This window comes from Lepisosteus oculatus, chromosome 15, assembly GCF_040954835.1.
Source record: "Lepisosteus oculatus isolate fLepOcu1 chromosome 15, fLepOcu1.hap2, whole genome shotgun sequence".
In the NCBI taxonomy this organism is placed as follows: Eukaryota; Metazoa; Chordata; class Actinopteri; order Semionotiformes; family Lepisosteidae; genus Lepisosteus; species Lepisosteus oculatus.
Window position 1 is genome coordinate 30,938,686 of NC_090710.1, and position 19,132 is coordinate 30,957,817.

General features: G+C 43.8%; 1 protein-coding gene across 1 annotated transcript; it reads left to right on the forward strand.

Annotated features, from left to right (window-relative positions):
- The first annotated feature begins 1,781 nt into the window (after positions 1-1,781).
- Positions 1,782-19,091, forward strand: rubcnl (rubicon like autophagy enhancer). The gene is made up of 16 exons (XM_069179250.1): positions 1,782-2,043; positions 4,547-4,645; positions 6,900-7,020; positions 7,534-8,127; positions 9,187-9,281; positions 9,955-10,156; positions 10,457-10,519; positions 11,079-11,139; positions 12,937-13,072; positions 13,793-13,929; positions 14,871-14,935; positions 15,678-15,916; positions 16,146-16,207; positions 16,542-16,695; positions 17,193-17,283; positions 18,548-19,091. Exons 2-16 carry the CDS (start codon positions 4,622-4,624, stop codon positions 18,658-18,660), a joined length of 2,157 nt encoding a protein of 718 aa, XP_069035351.1. The 5' UTR covers positions 1,782-2,043; positions 4,547-4,621; the 3' UTR covers positions 18,661-19,091.
- The last annotated feature ends 41 nt before the right edge of the window (positions 19,092-19,132 follow it).

The window sequence follows — 19,132 nt, forward strand, 5'->3', positions numbered from 1 at the left end:
CTTGACTGTAAAACATCATGAAGAGTCCGGGCTGTGCCGTACCCGTGCCCCTGGAGGAAGAAGGAAAGGTGCAGGTTACTTCTCGTTGGTCAGAAGTAACAATGGCGGGGTTGTCCAGAGGGTGGCAGCAAAACCGTGGATATACAAAAACCGCCAGCAGGAAAAGGCTTATAGTTTCACAAGTCCCACATCTGCTTGATGTTTTGATGTTGTTGTTTTTTAATTGAAGAGTAAATTAAATTGTTACAAGTTACTGTGCTTTAAAAAAGACGTGGACATTCTGTTCCACGCATCATATTTTTGCTACGGAACATGAGATGCAGTACGCTACTGAGGAGAAATCGAGATTGGGAAATTAATAACTAATTTGTCAATCCTTTATCATCACTTATTCCTAGTTTAAACTCTCCCAGCAGCAATAATCCCAGAATCTATACCAGAATCACAGGGAACAAACTAGAACTTTAGCCTGATCAGGACAAGTAGATATACTTCATTATTTTTGCAATAATTTAAAAGATCAGTCTAAGATTTGAACTGTCTTATACCTGTATGTGCTTTGTATTTTGCGGCAACAGTACTGCGGCGCCCAAGTTCAGTTTTACGATTCTGTCCGCGTCAAAAACGTCTTTTGTGCTGTTTTTGGTCATCCGGACCAGTCGATGAAGTCCTATCCGGTACATGCGCTACTTTAAAATATCACTTTTCATTCGTTTTTTTTACTGGTTCTTTACACCTCTGCCAAGTTTATTACGTGTGTGTTGTTACACTCGCTAACGCAGTGATAAAAATAAACACTTGAAAATACTTTGTAAACTGTCGTATTTATCATGTGACTGAAATGGCCTGTATTAATAAACCTGAGAGCGCGCCTTTTGTTTTAATTACGCTGTGGTGCGGTTATAAGTTTGTGAGGGTTTTTTTCTCCAAAAAACAAATGTGCAAAAGAGGAAGTTTGCCAAGAAAACCGAAAGAAGAGCCACAAAGCGCCACGCTGTTAGCTCAGTCGGAAAAGGAGAAGCTGGGTTTTGCAGAAGCTGTTTTCTTACAACCAAGATTTCATTTCATTTTGTGCAAGGAATTGAATCTGATCCGAATTTAAAAAAAAAGCCAGACTTCGCCTGTGGGATGCCTACAATGTTACGAGAGGTGCACAACCCTTTAAACGTTATGTGTAGTGCTACGTTTTACAGCGCACACCCCTCATTTACAAAAAGTCTTAATTTATTAAGCGACGAAGACACACCCATGCTGACAACGCACCTTCGACATGAGCCCGCTGAACCGGTTTCTCTGAAAAATGTTCTTCCACGAATTACCGCAGCACGTCTGTCTTGGGGTGTTACTTTACTAACGCCCGTCCAAACTCGCTGCATCGCTTAACCTTCCTCACCTGCAGCTGCGGGGAAGGCGATACGTTAACATGGCGAACATGTCTAAAGGTGCAGACTGTGCATCGTGAATTGTTTTCGAAAGAAACAAACGCTGGTAGTTGAAATCTATGTAGGATAAGGCTGATTGACAGATGCAGTCCTATTCAGTCCTCGTAAAGTCCTTCCTGATAAGTTTTCTGACTCTATGCTGTATAGAAGTGAAGGGTTTGTGTCATATTCTCCGATCGCGCACATACGTTTTCTTTTATTGGCCTGTCCTATACCAAATAACATCTGACCTCCCTACAAGACCCTACACGTTGATAAAGGTCTGTCCACACGCTCTGCAGAAAGTTATTTTCGAAAGGAGCGTCCCCGTTATCAGCAGCGGACCGCTGCGCTACTGCCGGTGGCCGAGGCGAGGGTTGTTCTCATTAAGCAAATAAATGCTCCCTCTGTGCGCCCAGGAGGAGACACTGTCCTAGCAGCTGCTGACAGGAAGTTCAGGTTAAACAGACTCCTTTAGCGCTCGGTGAGGTAATCAGGTCAGATTTCAAAACTAGCTATAGGTTGCACACACTACACAGATGACACTGCCCGGCGTGAGGTGCAGTTAGCAGGACCAGAACCGGGTGGGAGAACTTTCCTACGAAACCAGCACGTTTATCCGGTAAGTGTTTGGTCTTTTCGGCTCAGGATCCTGCTGTTTGGAAACCACGGGTGCACAGCTCTTTACAGGTACCCAGGAAACCACGTGTGAAGTGTTTACAAAAGGTATTCTGCTGCTTCTTTGGTTATCGGACAACAGCTTAATTAACAATTAGACGCGCAAGCTATTGGGCAACAGAAACAAAAGCATGAATCTCGAATGGCTTGGCTGTGAACTTCTTTACGTAGTAAGTGAAGATTCTTAGGAAAAAGCCTTCGTGTGCAGATCTGATTGGGAATATACATTAAAATATCCATCTAGGTAACAGTCTTTATTTTATAAAGTGTCACCCACGAGATCACCCCAAAGCACATTACATAGAACTGGAGATAATAAAAAAGGAGAATAAAGAACTTGAGAGGATTAAGCCTGTAAACAAAATGGAGTTTGAGCAGGATTCCGCAGTACTGTTTTGAAATGTGTTAAGGAGCCCAGATTCATAGCCTCATCACTCCTCAAAGCCTCGGAGGACTTCAGCAAGATTTTAAAGTCCGCTCTGCTGAGATTCAAGAACAGGAGCAAACATGAGCTTCAGACTGGGACGGGGTACAGATTCTAGCTGCTGAGTCCTGAACACCCCGCAGTTTTTTTGGAGGCAGTGACAGAGGTGTGAGTGAGTCTTCCCTGCTGGATGGTTGCTGGACAAATGCCTTGAGGTCCAGAGCCCTTGTACTGTCTGGTATTGGAGTGCGTGATTGATGTTGTTGTGCCAGTGTATAATAGTAAAGGAAACAGCTGAAAGTACGTCCAGATGACTGGTCCGGTCTGGATTGATGGCTCTGGTTTGAGTGAGTTCAGTTGTGGCCCCACTCACAAACCCCAGTATTCAGCTTGCAGTGCACCTTCTGGTTGAGAGGCAGCAAGCACAGACTCTTGTCTCCTTACGGTTTCCATTACTTATTAGTGTTGACAAGGAAAGGTCACTCTTTGATGTTTGTTTCTGCAACAAACTGCTCATCGCGACTTTCTGACGGGTGACTTGCTTGGTGACCTCAGGACAGCTGACCAGAACTGCATCTTTTATATTATTGTTTATGCTAGAATTTCACTCAGAAAACTATCAGCGTGATCAAAGTTTAATTCCTCTCTGTTTAATACATTGATCCAGGGAGGTGGCACAGTGGTGCAGGGGTTAACATTCCTGCCTCGCACCTGGGGTGCACCTGAGTTCAGCTCTGGACCTGGGGTGCTGTAAGCGTGGAGTCTGTATGTTCTCCTCGGGTTCACGTGGGTTTCTCCAGATACTCCCAAGTTTTCTCCTGCAGTCCAAAGATGTGTTTAAATGGTAGCCGGACATACCGTGAGAACAGGGTCTGTGACCGTTACCTGTCATGTCCCGTGTTCATCCTTAGAGTATTAAGAACATCTTCAATAGTGTAGGTATGGGCTTTGATTCTGTTCAAATGTGTCTTCAGGGCTACAGTATGGCATACCGTCGAACAATACAGAGAAAGGAATTTCAGTAAAAGCTTTCATTTATTAAATTTTATTTTACAAAACAACATTAAAAAAGTATAGTAAAGTATAGTAAAACCATACTTGCCAGATCACTTTCATTTTCTTTAAATTAAAAGGTTAATTATGCAACATACTGCATATAGGCTTTTTATTTTTTGTTTCACTCTCTGTTGTTTGTTGCGTTTTTGATTTCTGAAGCCTGTGTAGACATGTTTGAGTGCATTTCTAAGCTTGCTAAAGCATGATGTACCTGTAGCCTAAGAGTTGCAATTGGAGCCACTGTTTATGCAAGTGAGTATTGTTTTGCAATTTTACTTTTTAGACCCTTTTTGTGATTTTAACTGTTATCCAAAGTCATCGTCCGAACATTTGTCACTTTTGTATTCTGTAACAAAGGAAATGGGAAAGAAGAGAAAGCGGCAGTGTGTGCACTCTGCAGTCTGTACTGGGATTACGGGTTTAGTGAGGTTGTGGTGTACTGGGGTGTTGCAGAAGTTGTTCCTGCAGTTATAATTTAAATAACTACACCCTTGCTTTCTTCTGTAGACCTCAATGTGTATTTAAAGGCTGCTTTACACATGGAGGCACAACAAAAGACATTTAAAAATAATTGTATAAATATTATACATAATATATGAGCTTATATGTAGCTTAATTAAGGGGGTCATATTATCCATCATCCTCTATTCTACCAGTCTCCCAGTCTGCATTGTACAGTACATGCAATGAGGCTTTAGTATATCTAAATAACGTGGGAGCAACCAATTATTAATTTTAGTTTGTACATTTTAGTACCTCAGTGTGATTTCACATCGTTAATATATCCCCCCCCCCCCCAGAAAAAAAACTTATATTTTTACCCAAAAGAATTTTGTCGAGAAAATTTATTATGGAAATACTGGGAGGAGGAACTGCCCCACTGGCCTTTCAGATCAGGGTGTGTGGAGAACTGTGACCAGTGTGGTCAGGCTGCCTCAGCTCAGGGGTCTATCTTCTGCCTTTCTAGTTGGTGCGTAAATAATGGGCTCCTGGCAGACTGTTGACGCGTGACGTGGAGTCAGACCGCCTGTAAAAGAATGCGATGGACCCTCAGCCGCAGCCCATGGTATGTCGTATTTAACATGGTCCACATCTTCCGTTCAGCAGTACATCCCTCTCATGTTACCCTTGCGAGGTAACATAGCTAGGCACCGTTCCAGACAGTGATGCTGACCCCGAAGAGCCAGCACAGTTCCGCACGCAGGAAGGTTAGTGTTGTGTAGCTGTAAACATGTTTTCACAACACGGTGGATTGCAAAAATGATTTTTTGCAATGCACCTCTTAAGATTTTCCGACAGGTGTTGCAGACTTTCCTGTTTAACCGTTCTTCGTAAAATGACCCATGTACTGTACCTGCGCTTGGGGAGACAAAGACAACGTCCGCACTTTTCAAGATTTTAGTGCACTTTGACTTTTGTATTCTATGATCTGTGCTCTTGCTTAATCATTGTTTATTTCTACAGCTTTGCTAGTCAAACAGAAGTACAGATTGAGTGTGGGCATAAGCACGTGAAAGGCTACGCATCACAAGACGGCATTTGGTCTTGTCCAGCTGCTTCTTGGAAGACATAAAAGCAGCATGTCCCACGCTCCCACAACCCCTTCGTGTAAAAGTGCCACCTGTCCCCATCCTCCTGTCTGGAGCAGTAGGGGAAACTACTACACCCCTGTAGTTTCCACTCAAGCCCTCTGGTTGGTGTTGCACTCTTGGTTCTACAGACGTCCAGTAGGTTGACTTTGTCAAGGCCTTTGAGGACTGAAGATTTGAAACGCCTGGGTCCACTCGTAGTCTCAGCTCTTTTGGCCTGTTGGAGTAGCATGTTCCTCTAAGCACAGAAATGGATCCGGTCACTCTTTTCTGGACCGATACCACAGTAACTATCTTTTCCTACCATGACCAGAACCGTACACAATATTCTCGAGGCCTAGCGTGTTGAACAGTTTGCAAGGAATCTGGAAACATAGCAGAGCAGTTGCTCAGCAGGGAGCTTTGCAGCAGCGTGGATATGAAATTCAGTACTGATTAGGACCCCCTGCCCCATTTTAATTTCTCCAGCTTTCAGAAGGTCATTCTGTAGATGAGTGCTGGAAAAGTCTGGGCTGTGTGTAAAACAAAGCAGAGAGCAGGAGGTCAAAGGAGGAAAAGATCTGCCGCACGTAAGATGTCAGATAACAAGGAAATGAATGCGATGATGAGCTGGATATAGATCTTGCATAGATCTTGTTAATTGATCATGCATTCCTTCCAAAAAAGATTTGTGGTTTACCATGTTTTCTCTCTATTTGAAAGTAAAATATGAAGCCGGTTTGAGGCTGACTCCATCAGTGAGGGACCTCTCTACACTACTCAGTTTCCAAAATATAAGTGCTTTCAGATATGAGAACTGAAACCTTTTGGCTGTGAAAATGTAGAAATTATTACTGGGATTTTCTTTTGATAAATAGGACTCAATGTTCACTACAAATGCAATTAAAATGACTTATAAATAGTAATTACTAAAACTGAAGAAAAGTAGTCTGCAGAATGGGTAGCTTCCCATGTGTTGCAAGTGTACTGAGCCACATGAGTTCAGTTCCCAGATGCACTTAGAATAAATATCTTGCACTCCCTTATTTACATATGTGCAACAGGGACTTTAGTCATTCAAATAGGCTTGGTTCAACAGTTTACATGTAACTAGTAGAGTCACATAACTGTGGCCAAAGTGACATGCTGCTTCTCATAAGAGTGGCTCAAGTAGGGGTTCTGTCTTGCAACTCTTTTGAGCAGCCTCCTGTGCCACTTAGACTTGAGGCTCTGTGGACATCTGCTGTGGCTTGTAGCTCATTGAGCTACGATGTAAAAAGCTGACAAGCCCATTTTGTTTTAACCCTAACTGATGTAAATGATTTAAACTGCTCTAGATTAAAAAATACTTGCAGTTATTGTTAGATTATGAATTTAGCTTAGGACATACTATTTTTGCTAGAAACTATTAATTTATTTGGCTAATAGTTTAACCCAAAACAACTTACTTTTGTAACCAACTGGGCTTTTTATGTCAGTAATCCAAGGAAGGTCTATTGTTCAGAGGTGCAACAGCAGTTCCCTATATGGGATTTTAACCCACAGTCTCCCAGTTGAGTCCAGAGCCCTAATTACTGCTTAGCACTGGTGCCTTGGTTGATAGTTCAGTATTAACATCACAGTATTTATAAAATATAGGATTTTTGTCTGAAATTTCATCCCACCCAAAAAAATTCAGCAACACACTGGGCCAGAGCCAGAGCCAGCCTCTTTTGTAACATAATTGTCAATCTTCATTCCTTTCTTGGGCAGCTTGACAGTGGCAGTGCCGTGTGTCCCCACCTGCCCCCGGACTGTGTGAAAGGACCCTCGGATGCTGTCCTTAGGAAGGTCTTTTCTCCATGCCAGAGGCCATTCACCTCCATGCTAGCAGGTACCTGAGCACAGTTAGCGCCACGCGCCTTTTCACACACTCTTCTTACTCACAAAGCGTTCAGAGAATTCTTATCTTCTCCATCTGGTTTTTCTCGGGTTTGAGTTCTCTAGGCTGTTTACTGGCTCTCCAGTCTGCTGAGGCTACGAGGGAAATTAACGAAACCTCCAAAAAAACGTGGTTTTACACCTACGGCAAACCAGAAAAGCATTCAAAAAGAAGCTTGACATTTATGAGGTTTTGTGGCTCTTTAAGCAGTGAGGTTTCTCTCCTGTGTGCCAACTGAAGCACCGTCAGTTGCTTGTCCCAAGTCAGTAGTAGTACCAAGAACTCATGTTTAGGCGGTAACCTTAACCTTCCCAGTGTGCCTTTACGTGGGAAGTGGTTCAAAGGTCAGAGCTACTTTCCAGATAAAGCATGGGGCACAGTGACTAAAGGGTGTTTTTGAAACATCAGTCGTGCTTTCTTTCCTTCTTGCCTTCAAGTCTGAGTCACGCTGGCGACTCGTTACAGGAGAATTCACCAAGCCGGCTGTAATCGGATATTACGGGAGCTCCCGGAGACTCTCGGCCACCCCGGAAACCGTGAAGGAGATCCTCCTGTCGGTCCTCGGGAGCTCGGGAGGGGCAACGCACCAGCCCCGGCCGCAGAGCCCCCCGCCAGCGGGGGCTTCGAGCGACAGTGACGACGGCTACGGCGGAGACGAGACCCCGCCGCCACACGAGGGCGGCGGCACGGCCGAGCGGGGTCCCTCGCGTCTGGGCCCCGACGCCGGCCCCCACTACCTCCCGAGAAGCAGCCCCGTCATCTCCCGCAGGGGCCGGTGGCCGTCGGGCGGGCCGACACCCGGATCGTCCCCCGTAGACCGGTCGCCCTCTCCCAGCCCCAGTCCTGTGCTAGACGAGAGCAGGGCGGGTGCCGGCCCCCCGCCTCGGCAGGTCCCCCTCGGCCCTGCGCCGCACCCCGAGAAGCCCAGGAGCACCTCCCTGTCGGCCAACTTCAACTGGCGCTTCCCCACGGGGCTCAGCCTCCTGCCCTTCCGAGCTCCGGGGCTCGTGGACGGGGGCCCCAAGCCTCGGTCCAGCTCCGACACCCACATTTACCCCGGTAACTACGCTTCCGGCTCGACCGCCTCGCAATTCGCGTAGCAGTGCGTCAAACGGAGGCCGTCAGAATCGCTTTGTTCCCCGTCCGGTTCCATGTCAGTTTAGAGCCCCTGACGTCAGTAGTTTGCACGGAAGCACTTTAAGCTGCTTCGTTCTCTTCCGGTGCCCCACAAAAGCAACCAACTTTATTTCCCGTTGTTTTCAGAAGAAATTCTGATCCAGATAGTCCCAGTCATTGGCTCATGTGTGCTGTAACAGTCACTGCTGACTCTTATTACATACAGTACTGCATCTATAAATATATATATATTTGGACACCACATCAGGTTTCCCTGTTGCACTGGCACCTCAGCTCCGTGAAAGATGAACTGCTTGTGTTGTGTTGTGTTGTGCGTTTCCTGCCGATGGCCCGGCCTTAGTTTGTCCTGTGGTCACTGTCTCTCAGACGTGACGTGGACCTGCAGTCTCTCAGCGAATGGCGCTGTGCGCATTCCGCACGCGCTCGAGAGTTCGCTCGCTCATAAGGCACAGCGATGCTGGGGGGCCAGCTGACCCCAGTCACTACTGGCGTTCTGGATCTACACACTGAAAGGCTACTGAAAACTACCGCCGAGGACAAATAATACTTTGGAAAAGCAGGAAAGGGTATCATAACACACTGGAGATTGAATACGTAACCACTGGTTACTGCACTGGTTGTTCTTGTCCCCTTGGAGTTCTCTTTTACTAGACAGATAACAGGCATCAAACCCCGCAGAGATTTAGTCACATCCCCTCTGGTTTCATGCTGTTGTTCAGATTACGGTCTGCAAACTTTCTCGCGCAGCTCGCTCGAAACCTGAAGAGGTTTCCAGCTAGACTGAAACAGGAATGAGACTTGCTACCATGAGAGTCTTTGTCCTGTTTTGGTGTTTGTGTTTCCTGACCTGTTTGTAATCTGAGCAAAGCAGTGTTTTTTTTTGCTTAAAAAAAAGGACATAACCAGTATTTACACTGGTCAGTGTGTAGAAAGGGGGATCCGGCTGGTGCAGTTTAAGGTGTTCATCTCCCTCTCTTTCAGTGCTGTGCAAGGACACAGCTACCGTGAGCAGAGAGTCTTCCCACGTCGCACTCTCCCCCGATGACATTTCAAGAACAAGCTGCGACCTTGACAAGGTGAGACGTTTATTTTATACATTCACATGCAAAATGATCAGGAATGTTTAAAACGTTACAGTTAATTAAATCATTATTAACCCAGTGACATACAGTATATCCAGCCTGTAACGAAGGAATTAAAACCCAGTAACTAGCCTTAAAGACTGTTACAGTGCCTACAGGTAAATGAAAAGTGTGGGAAAGCTTTGCACAACCATGAGCTTTAGAAAGAGTGTCATTAAGGAGCTTCTGCGGTTATCACATCAGTGTTTACTAAAGAAGCAGAGCGTAAAAACTTTGAAATGTCTAGCTTGTTTGTTTTTTAGCAGCAAAGTGATACGATGATCAATGACTTCTCTGCGTCTTAAAAGAAGCAATGGTGTTCACTTCTACAGTACTGAGTAGCCTGGAGATCCCTCCCCAACCCTTCACTCCTGCTCTCACTATTAGTTTCCCTTTGCATCATCTGCCTTGGATTCTGAAGACGTTCGTAGGGTTGGCTTTGTCAAAGCCTTTGAGCATGTTGAAGCAGGTTTCTTCATAGTCTTAGGGTTTGGTCCTTTTAGCAAGTCAGAGTAAAACGCTCTTTTCAGCCCGGGAATGTACCTGGGCAATCTTCTCTAAACTAATTCCAGAGCAGCAGTGTATTTTTAATATTAGCTGATGAGCTGTTTTCTGTGCTGCGCTGCAGGAGAATGCCCATTTCATCATCGTGGACATGGTGCTTGAAGCGCTGGAGAGCACGAAGTGCGCACTGTGGAGTCAGAGGGCTGGCCAGGCTGGGAGGGGGCAGTTGGGCTGTCCTGTAGGCCTGCCAGAGGAGGAGACCGGCCATGGCCCCCTCTCAAAGAGGCACTCCGAGTCAGTGGCCTCGTCCGACAGTGGCTATGAAGGTAGTTACTGCGGGGGACAGCGGCCAGTCATACTAAAGGCTTATACAAGCAATACCCAACTTTATCTGTGGAGAAGACTGGGGAAGCAAAAGCTGTCTCTGGAATATAGAGCTGTATACCTCCTGATCCACAAAGCAGAGATGCTCCATGTGCTGTTCTGTTTGTGCCTCTCTTCACTTAAAGCTGCGCTTCCTGACAACTTTTTCTGAGCCTAGTTGTCTCTGATCACAGAGAAAGTATGCTTATGCTTTGCTTTTAATTCAGTTGACTGATGTGTTGAATTGTTTTATCAATCTTCAGGATTTTCTGCACACCAGTCTCTTCATATTCAGAAGGAGCCTGGCAATGAGATCGCAGTTACAAGTAAGTTTCTCTAGATATTGGTCAGGACTAATCAGTCTGCAAGGCTTTGAGAAGAGTTGTTCATTTTAGGAAGACAGTCCAGTGCCATTCCCCTGACAGCCAAACAGCTGCTGCAGTTTCTGCTTAGCCTCTAGCTTGGACTGTGAATCAAGATATGACTCAGTCCAAGCATGGAAGAACAGAAACCTGTTTTACAAGTACAGCCTCCATGTGAAACTAAAGAAGATGAGTCAATGTCTGCCTTCAAAGTTGTGTTTTTTTGTGAACTATCAGACGAGTCACACAATTCTCGTATTTGCCTCTGGAACTGTGTCTCACTGTGGGAGAAAAACATCTCTACAAACATCTCTCACTCTTGTGTTTTTCTTGCTTTTAGGGTAAACTTCCACATACATTATCTTAGGATGGATCTCCAGGACATTTTGATTTCCCAGTAATAATACCTGATTTGGCACTTTAGGTTAATACAGAAATTGGAGAACAGGGTGGAGGGTCTTCTCAGCAGACGTTAACATGCAGCTCAGTTATATCTACTGACCCTTCTCTCTTTCTGTTTTAGGTCGTACGTTAGAGAAACAAAATCCTGACGCAGACACTGGCACAACCTCTTCACTTCAGAGGTACAGTTATTACATTAATGTTGAAACTGTTTCGATTTGGAATCTCACACCACCAACCAAGCTTCAAATGACCAAGATGCAGAGGTGTTCATTACTGTAGACTGACTTTTCATACCAAATTTCTGCTTCCAAAAATTGTATTATTGTATTCTTCCATATTGGGTAAACTGGTGTTCTTTCCCAGATGTAATCTCACCTTGTACCCTGTCCAATACTAATTTCTTATATAGCGCTTTTCTGGACACTCCACTCAAAGCGCTTTACAGGTAATGGGGACTCCCCTCCACCACCACCAATGTGCAGCCCCACCTGGATGATGCGACAGCAGCCATAGTGCACCAGTACGCTCCCCACACACCAGCTCTCAATGGGGAGGAGAGAGAGTGATGAAGACAGTTCAGAGATGGGGGTTATTAGGAGGCCATGATTGGTAAAGGGGGAAATGTGGCCAAGATACCGGGGTAACACCCCTATTCTTTTTTTTTAATGACCACAGACGTTAGGACCTCGGTTTTACTTCTCATCCGAAGGACGGCACCTTTTTACAAGTATAGGGTCCCCGTCTCTAAACAGGGGTATTCGAATGCACATGAACACAGAGTGAGCGCCTCCTACTGGCTGCACTAACACCTCTTCCAGCAGCAACCTTAGCTTTCCCAGGAGTCTCCCATCCAGCTACTGGACAGGCTCACACCTGCTGAGCTTCTGTTTTGAGGTGCAGGTCGATGTGGCTGCTGCCTTCATATAGGCTGGGATATTGCTGTGACACTCCAGTAGTGAAGCAGCTTTCTGATTGTTGTGGGATTTTCTTCAAGAGAAGAGCAGGAGACAGCCCTGTGTAGACTCAGCCTTTATAGAGCTCAGTAAACACAGTACCACAGCCCCACTGCTGGGTCTGCCCCACAGAACAGACAAACTGCCCAAGTTTTCTAACCCTTTTCCTAAAGACCTCCCTCATGTGATCTGTGACAGGTTAGTACCTTTCAGGCTCAGGCTTTGGGTCCAGTCTGAAATTCAGTCTGTAACCTTGTTAAGCTCAAGTCAGAGCGACATGGCTAATTTAACATACAGTATGCCAATAATTATTGCACACATTCCACGACACAATTTAAAAATAACCCTGTATATACATACACATAGTGTACATACATACACATAATGGCAATACACACACACTATGGGCTTTAATGTCTTCATTAGTGTACTAAATTGCTACTTATTCTAGCCTCTACAACAGTGTTTTGTAACCTTGTAGATAAAAATTAAATATTCAAAGTAAGTGTCTAAATTTTCAGATTGTTGGAAAGAAATATGTACTGTACCTTCTATTAAAACAGATGAGTCATCTATTTAGGACAGAGGCAACAAATAGAAATATGCTGGGTCCCCCTGCTTTTTTTGTGGAGCTGCTCTAAGGATCATCAGAATAGTCACAAACAAAAGAGTCTGTCCACTTCGCCTACCCCTTCTGATTGATGGTTGGTGGTTAATTGGTCTGAGGATGTCATCCATACTTTTATTGAAAGAAAACATGGTATCGACTTCAAAACTGGTTAGCTTGTTCCACACTCCCACCACACTTTGGGTAGAGAAGTGCCTCCCCTTCGGTATTTTAAATGCACCTCAGTGTAGATTCCACTTGGGTCTTCACGTTGCTTTGTGTTATAAATCGACATGTAAAGATCGTTTATGAAAACTACAGTTGCTAAGTGTCAGAACCCTCTTCGTCTAAGACCTAACTTCAGATTTGTAAGACATTTTGTCCCTGATCTTATCACTCTGTGTGTTTGGTCGCAGTTCCTCCTTTGTCCCAGTGAGCCCCTGTTCTGCGGAAAACCTAGCTACACAGCTGCTGAGAATATTCCGGAAGCAGTGGATACATTCAGAGAGTCAACGGCACGGCTTGGGCAATTTGTCTTCTGTGCTGCAGGAAGTGAGTATTTGCTGTGGTTTGATCGCCCACATTTAACGGACTGTGTAGTCTAACGCTGACACACGGGCCGTGTGTGTCAACAGGTCATTTTGATCTTGCAGTATGGCAGCTGCACTGGGAAGATAAAAAAAGAAGAAAATGAGGACAGTCCAGATTGTGTCAGTTTTGATAATTCTGTGCCCAGACACAGATTTAGGCCTGGGTTAACACAAACGGGTTAACCTCACACAAACGTTGTATATCTAGTACCCAATGGCAGCATGTTATGTGCCAGAGGCGTCTTTTGTCCATCACGTAGAAATCTTCCATCAAGGTCTATGTTAAATATGCAATTTGCAGGTGATTCGATATTTTTATTTTACGAGGGTCATTAAATGTTGCCCTATCTTTTTTGTTTTTTTGAATGAGTAAAATGGATTTATGTCGGTAGAGTGAGTTAACTGAGATCTGTTCAGGAGTACTCTAGGTAGAAGAGGGTTATATTTAAGTTTGGGATTGTGGTGATGTTAATATGATGTAACTCTTGAGTTTAGTTTGTGGTTAAAAATGGGTTTACAGTTGAGGGTTTTGTTAAGACAGGTTCATGGCTGGGCTGAGGGCAGGGTTACAAACTGCTTGGGTTAAGGTTGGGTTTGATTTTACACTTGGAGAGTGAGGATAAGCCGAGCACCAGGGAGTGAATCAAGGTAAGTTTGAGGATAACTTCACCCTTTTCCACAGTTCCCAGTTGATGTCATGGACGTGGAGCACAGTCTCACTCTGGCGGAGGAAATTAAACAGAAGGCCAGGATGCGTGGCACCTTGATCTGGGCACCACCCCGCTTTCAGATCATCTTCAACATCCACCCACCACAGAAGTGAGTTCCTGGGGTTGTTTGTCAACAGGAAATACTATGACTTCTAACCATGTGGGGTCTGCCTGCTATACCACAGTCTCCAGGTGTACGCTGGTGTGCAAATGTCATAGAAATATTATTACTTTATTCCTTCACTCAGCGTTTTTTCCTTTTTTAATCAGACACATAATGGTTACCTTGTACTAATATTTTAGCCTTTTTATTTCAGGCTGTTTTTTTTCTGATAGGTCTGTTGTTTGGTGTACAGAAAATAGACTTTTAGCTTGATGGATGTGTGAAGGAACACTTGACCATGTGTCACTTAGATTGGACTGGACGCCTGAGATTAACTACTATTGTACAAAGCGTCATGTTGACCCTCATGTATACTTTATCAGGAGCTGTTGTGATCAAGTTTTGGAAAATTCTGATCAGTATGCATTACATACTGCTGAATGCCGAATGCTAAACTTGGTGTTTTCTTATACAAGATAAACTGTTTTAGTAATAGCATTGTTATAATCATAGAAAAAATAGTGGAAGCTTTAAGTAATTCTTTGGTGCTCAGGTGCTCATAACATACATATATCTTAACTCTTTACTGTGTTTAAGATATTTAAGACATTTGCACAGCACTGCATATAGGCCTGTTTGACAATTAAAAAATGTTTTAATATTATAATTAATACTGAACATTGCATTAATACATTAATAATTAAGATGTTACGAAAGAGGATCACTGAGTACATGGATTTCTTATATTAAGATAATTTCTATAGAATGTCTTACATATTTGTAGAATTAAAAAAAAAACATTTGGGCGGGAGAGAGTGTGTGTCAGAATGGTTTGTTAAGACCGAATTTGTTCTTCAGTGCACATTCAGCCTTTTAAAAACTTTGTCTACCAGCTGCTGCTAGGGTGGAAAATGAGGTCTTACTACCAGTCATGTCTTTCCCTTCAGGAGGAGCACTGTTGTAGCTTCACAGCACTACCTCTGTGCTGGCTGTGGCACCCAAGTGGAACCAAGTGAGTACCACCCCAGGTGGGACTGCAGAGCCCCAGTGGTTACTGATTGATACATGCAGTGCTGATTGTGAAAAATGAAGGACATTTAAAAACAGCTTACAGTTTTAAGACTTCTTTTTTGTTTTACATATTTTCCATCAGTGGTTTCGAAATGACCAGTTCTCAGACATCCTGTTGGTGTGCTGTAAGATTTATGTGGGGTTTTGCGAAGAACAGATATCTTGAACAGAGATCAACAGATAAAGTGACTACTTTATAAAATGCAGCAGACCTTCTGTTTACAGGTGTTTTCAGGATTTGAATGTCAATATGCCATACAAGAATACAAAACCATGCATTAAAAAACTTCCAGTTATGTAACAAATGACTAGTTTTTGATTAAACAAGGGTATTGTAATAAGAAACTGTAATTCCTATCATTATATTAGTGGTTCACAAATGTTGTCATGGCAGCACACATCTGGTTGTTTGACAAGCGTTTTTATTGCTTTTTACACCAACAAAAATACAGGATGCATAATACAGTACATAATTCACCACAGATGGAGTGACATGTTCAAAGGTTGAAGATTTGATGTCCTAAACAGAAGAGCTTTTCACCAGGCTTCAATGTCATCACCTGACTTTTTGGAGAAAAATTATCCGGGAGGCTGGTGTCGCTAAACATATTGTGGCAGTGTCTATATGCATCGCTTCAGTTGTTCTAATCAAGCTGTTTGCAAATGACTTTCTCTCCAAATAGAGTACATTAAGAAGCTGCGATACTGTGAATACCTGGGGAAGTATTTCTGTGACTGCTGCCATAATGACTCGGAGTCTGTCATCCCTGGGCACATCCTAATGAAGTGGGACTTCAGCAAATACCTTGTGTGCAACTTTTCCAAGCATCTGCTATACAGCATATGGCACAACCCCCTTTTCAATGTGTCTTGCATTAACAAAACACTGTATGCCAAAGCAAAGGAGCTGGACAGGTTCAGGGTAAGTGTTTTTAAGGAAATGAGTCAATTCGTTCCTTTGAGTGATGGAAACATGGTGCACATAAGATCACTTTAAACAGCATCTGAAAGACGTTCCCCAGTTTAAATTCCAGTAACGCAGGGGTTCCACAGTTTGGAGAGGAAGAACACACTGGGCGCTCAGATAATGTAGCAGCATTGTAGGCTCCTGCTCCACACTCCAGCTTATTGCTGCCTTCTGCTTCCCTCAGGAACTTCAGGAACAACTGTTGGCCATGAAGAAGCTGCTGGTGACTTGCAGATTATCAGAGTGGTAAGTTAATGCACACAGTTCACTCATGTTACTCTGTTACCAGCCTGCACAGAAAGTAGAAACGCCATCGGAAATGCCAGTTTTTGAAAGTGTACTCTGTTAATAGTGTAATAAAGGCTCAGATGTTGAAGGGGCTAGGCCTATTACCCTCTAACCTGAATGGAAAGACTGGCCTGTAACATTTATCTGCCATTTTTGTTGTTGTTGTTGTTGTTGTTGTTGTTTTTTAAGATTTAATTTGCATTCTTCACAGAAGCTTAAAAAGGGCAAAGGCGTGAGAAGCTCCGAGGCCGGAGGCTCGGCAGCGCGAGACTCACGCCGCCCCCTGTGTCAGTGTCTTGCAGGAGTTCAGCCAGCTGCCCGAGCACCTGACTCGGGAGCTGCACCTTTTCTCCCTGGATGACCTGGTGAGGGTGAAGCGTGGTCTGCTGCCAGCCCAGGCCAGGGCCCTGCTGCGCGTGGCCTCCGCGCATGTGGAGACCTGCGAGGTAAACGGGCCGGCTCAGCTCCCTGGAGAGCAATAACGGGAGAGAAGTTCCTCCCGCTGCGACGGAAACGTCCTTCCAGTTTTAGATGGTCTTTTAGAAGATAGATAATACTTTATTAATCCCGTAGGGAAATTGATGAGAAAGCACCTTCAGTGAAAGCTTTTCTGTACAATAGCCACCGCAAGGCAGGTTTTGGAAACTTGAAAACCTTTTCAAAATTAGACAAATGAACACATTAAAATTAAACACATTTTAAAAAGTTTAATAAGTTGTCAGGTATCAAAGTTGACTGATAATGTCAGGGCATTATTAAGGGAAAACGGAATTTTTCACCTGCATGTCAAATATTTTTGCATACAATCCTTAGCCACACATTCGGTCATTTCCTACTAGTAATGCTGAGGTTACAGACTTTTGCAGCTGTGTGTAAAATCTGCATGTGATTCTTTTTTAAAGGGTGATATGATGTTGTAATGCTGAGCTCACTTGTTTTTCAGTTGTGCTTAGCCAAGGGATTTATTTGTGAATTTTGTAAGGGAAAGGACGTGCTTTTTCCCTTCCAGAAAGAGACCTGTAAACGCTGTGAAGGTAAGTGTTGAGAAATATACTGCAGACGAATGATGGCACTGCAATGAGATTTATATTGTGTTCATTTTTACAAATTATTAGCAAGAGACGAGTTGCACTTTAGTTTTTTTTTAACTTTTTGTCTGTGTATGATGTTACAGGAAAAAAAAATACAATTATTAACAGCCCATGCCTGAACAGGGCTGCACACAAACATGATATGTTTTGCTTTCTTTCTGTCCTTCAGCATGTAATTAATTTCTGCTGGTTCCAAAGGTTGCAGGACGCTGATGCTCCTGCCTGCTCTAACCCACACAGATAGTTATTCAAACAAAATCCACAATGAGCTGAGATTGCTGCTGTTGTGATTCTTGAGAAAATAGATAAGGTTCTTGGAAAAATAAGGCACGAACAGCCAAACAAACATGATAGGCTTCATAGGCTCCACTTTAGGGCTGTGTCTGGTAAGACAGAGAGATATTTATAATAATTTGGCCACCCATCCATTTTCCAACTGCTGTATGCAGCCAGCAGCCATATCACTCTGCAGCTCACAACTGACAACCCACTGGAGCTCAGCAGGTGTGAGCCTGGTCAGTACCTGGATGGGAGACCTCCTGGGAAAAACTAAGGTTGCTACTGGAAGAGGTGTTAGTGGGGCCAGCAGGGGGCGCTCACCCTGCAGTCTGTGTGGGTCCTAATGCCCCAGTATAGTGACGGGGACACTGTACTGTAAACAGGCGCCGTCCTTCGGATGAGCCGTAAAACCGAGGTCCTGACTCTCTGTGGTCATTAAAAATCCCAGGGCGCTTCTCGAAAAGAGTAGGGGTGTCAGCCTGGCATCCTGGCCAAATTTCCCCATCGGCCCTTACCAATCATGGCCTCCTAATAATCCCCCTCTATGAACTGGCTTCATTACTCTGTTCTCCTCCCCACTGAGAGCTGGTGTGTGGTGAGCGTTCTGGCGCACTATGGCTGCCGTCGCATCATCGTCGCATGGTGATATCAATGAGGGGATCCCCATTACCTGTAAAGCGCTTTGAGTGGAGTGTCCAGAAAAGCGCTATATAAGTGTAAGCAATTATTATTAATTATTAGTATGCCAATATAGGATCTCCCTACGACTTCAGTTTTCCAAAAATGCAGAACCTCTTGTAGTACTTACATGTTCAAGTTGGGAACTATGTGCAGGTTTAATAGGAATGGGGAGACAAAATAAAGATTTTCTTCTGCGATTATTTCAAATGAAGATGTTGATAAAATTTCTGTTTTGTCCTTTTTTCAGACTGCAAAGCCTGTTTTCACAAAGACTGTTTCAAAGAAGAAGAGTGTCCTAAATGCTTACGGATACAGGCACGGAAAAAGCTGAAAGATGCCTTCTCTCTAGATGTCCTATAAGGCGCACATCAAGCGGAGAAGATTTAAAGGGCATTTAAGAGGGAGCGTTTTTAACGTGATGGTTAGCGACCAAGAAGTATTTTTGAATTCTCTATCGCCTTTTAAAACCAGCTACATAAAAACCTGAAACTGACCGTGTGTACAGTAAATGTACCATTTTGAATAATCTACATGGAGAAATTCCTTATGCATTTAAAAATAACGTTTTTTGCATAATATTATGCTTATTTGAATGGCAGAGTCATTTTATATTTTATTTATTCTGAATACCGAGTATTCTGATAAACTGGGGAATGCGATGAGCATTTGAATCCTTCTGCAATAACGCTACGATGGTTTTTATGGTAATTATTAGTACAATCGTGTTTTAAGAACAATTGAATTCTGTTTTGTAATGTTTATTTTAATAATAAACTTGTGAAAAAATAATATATCACGTGTATTGGAGGTCTGTGCAATGTAATATGAGGCA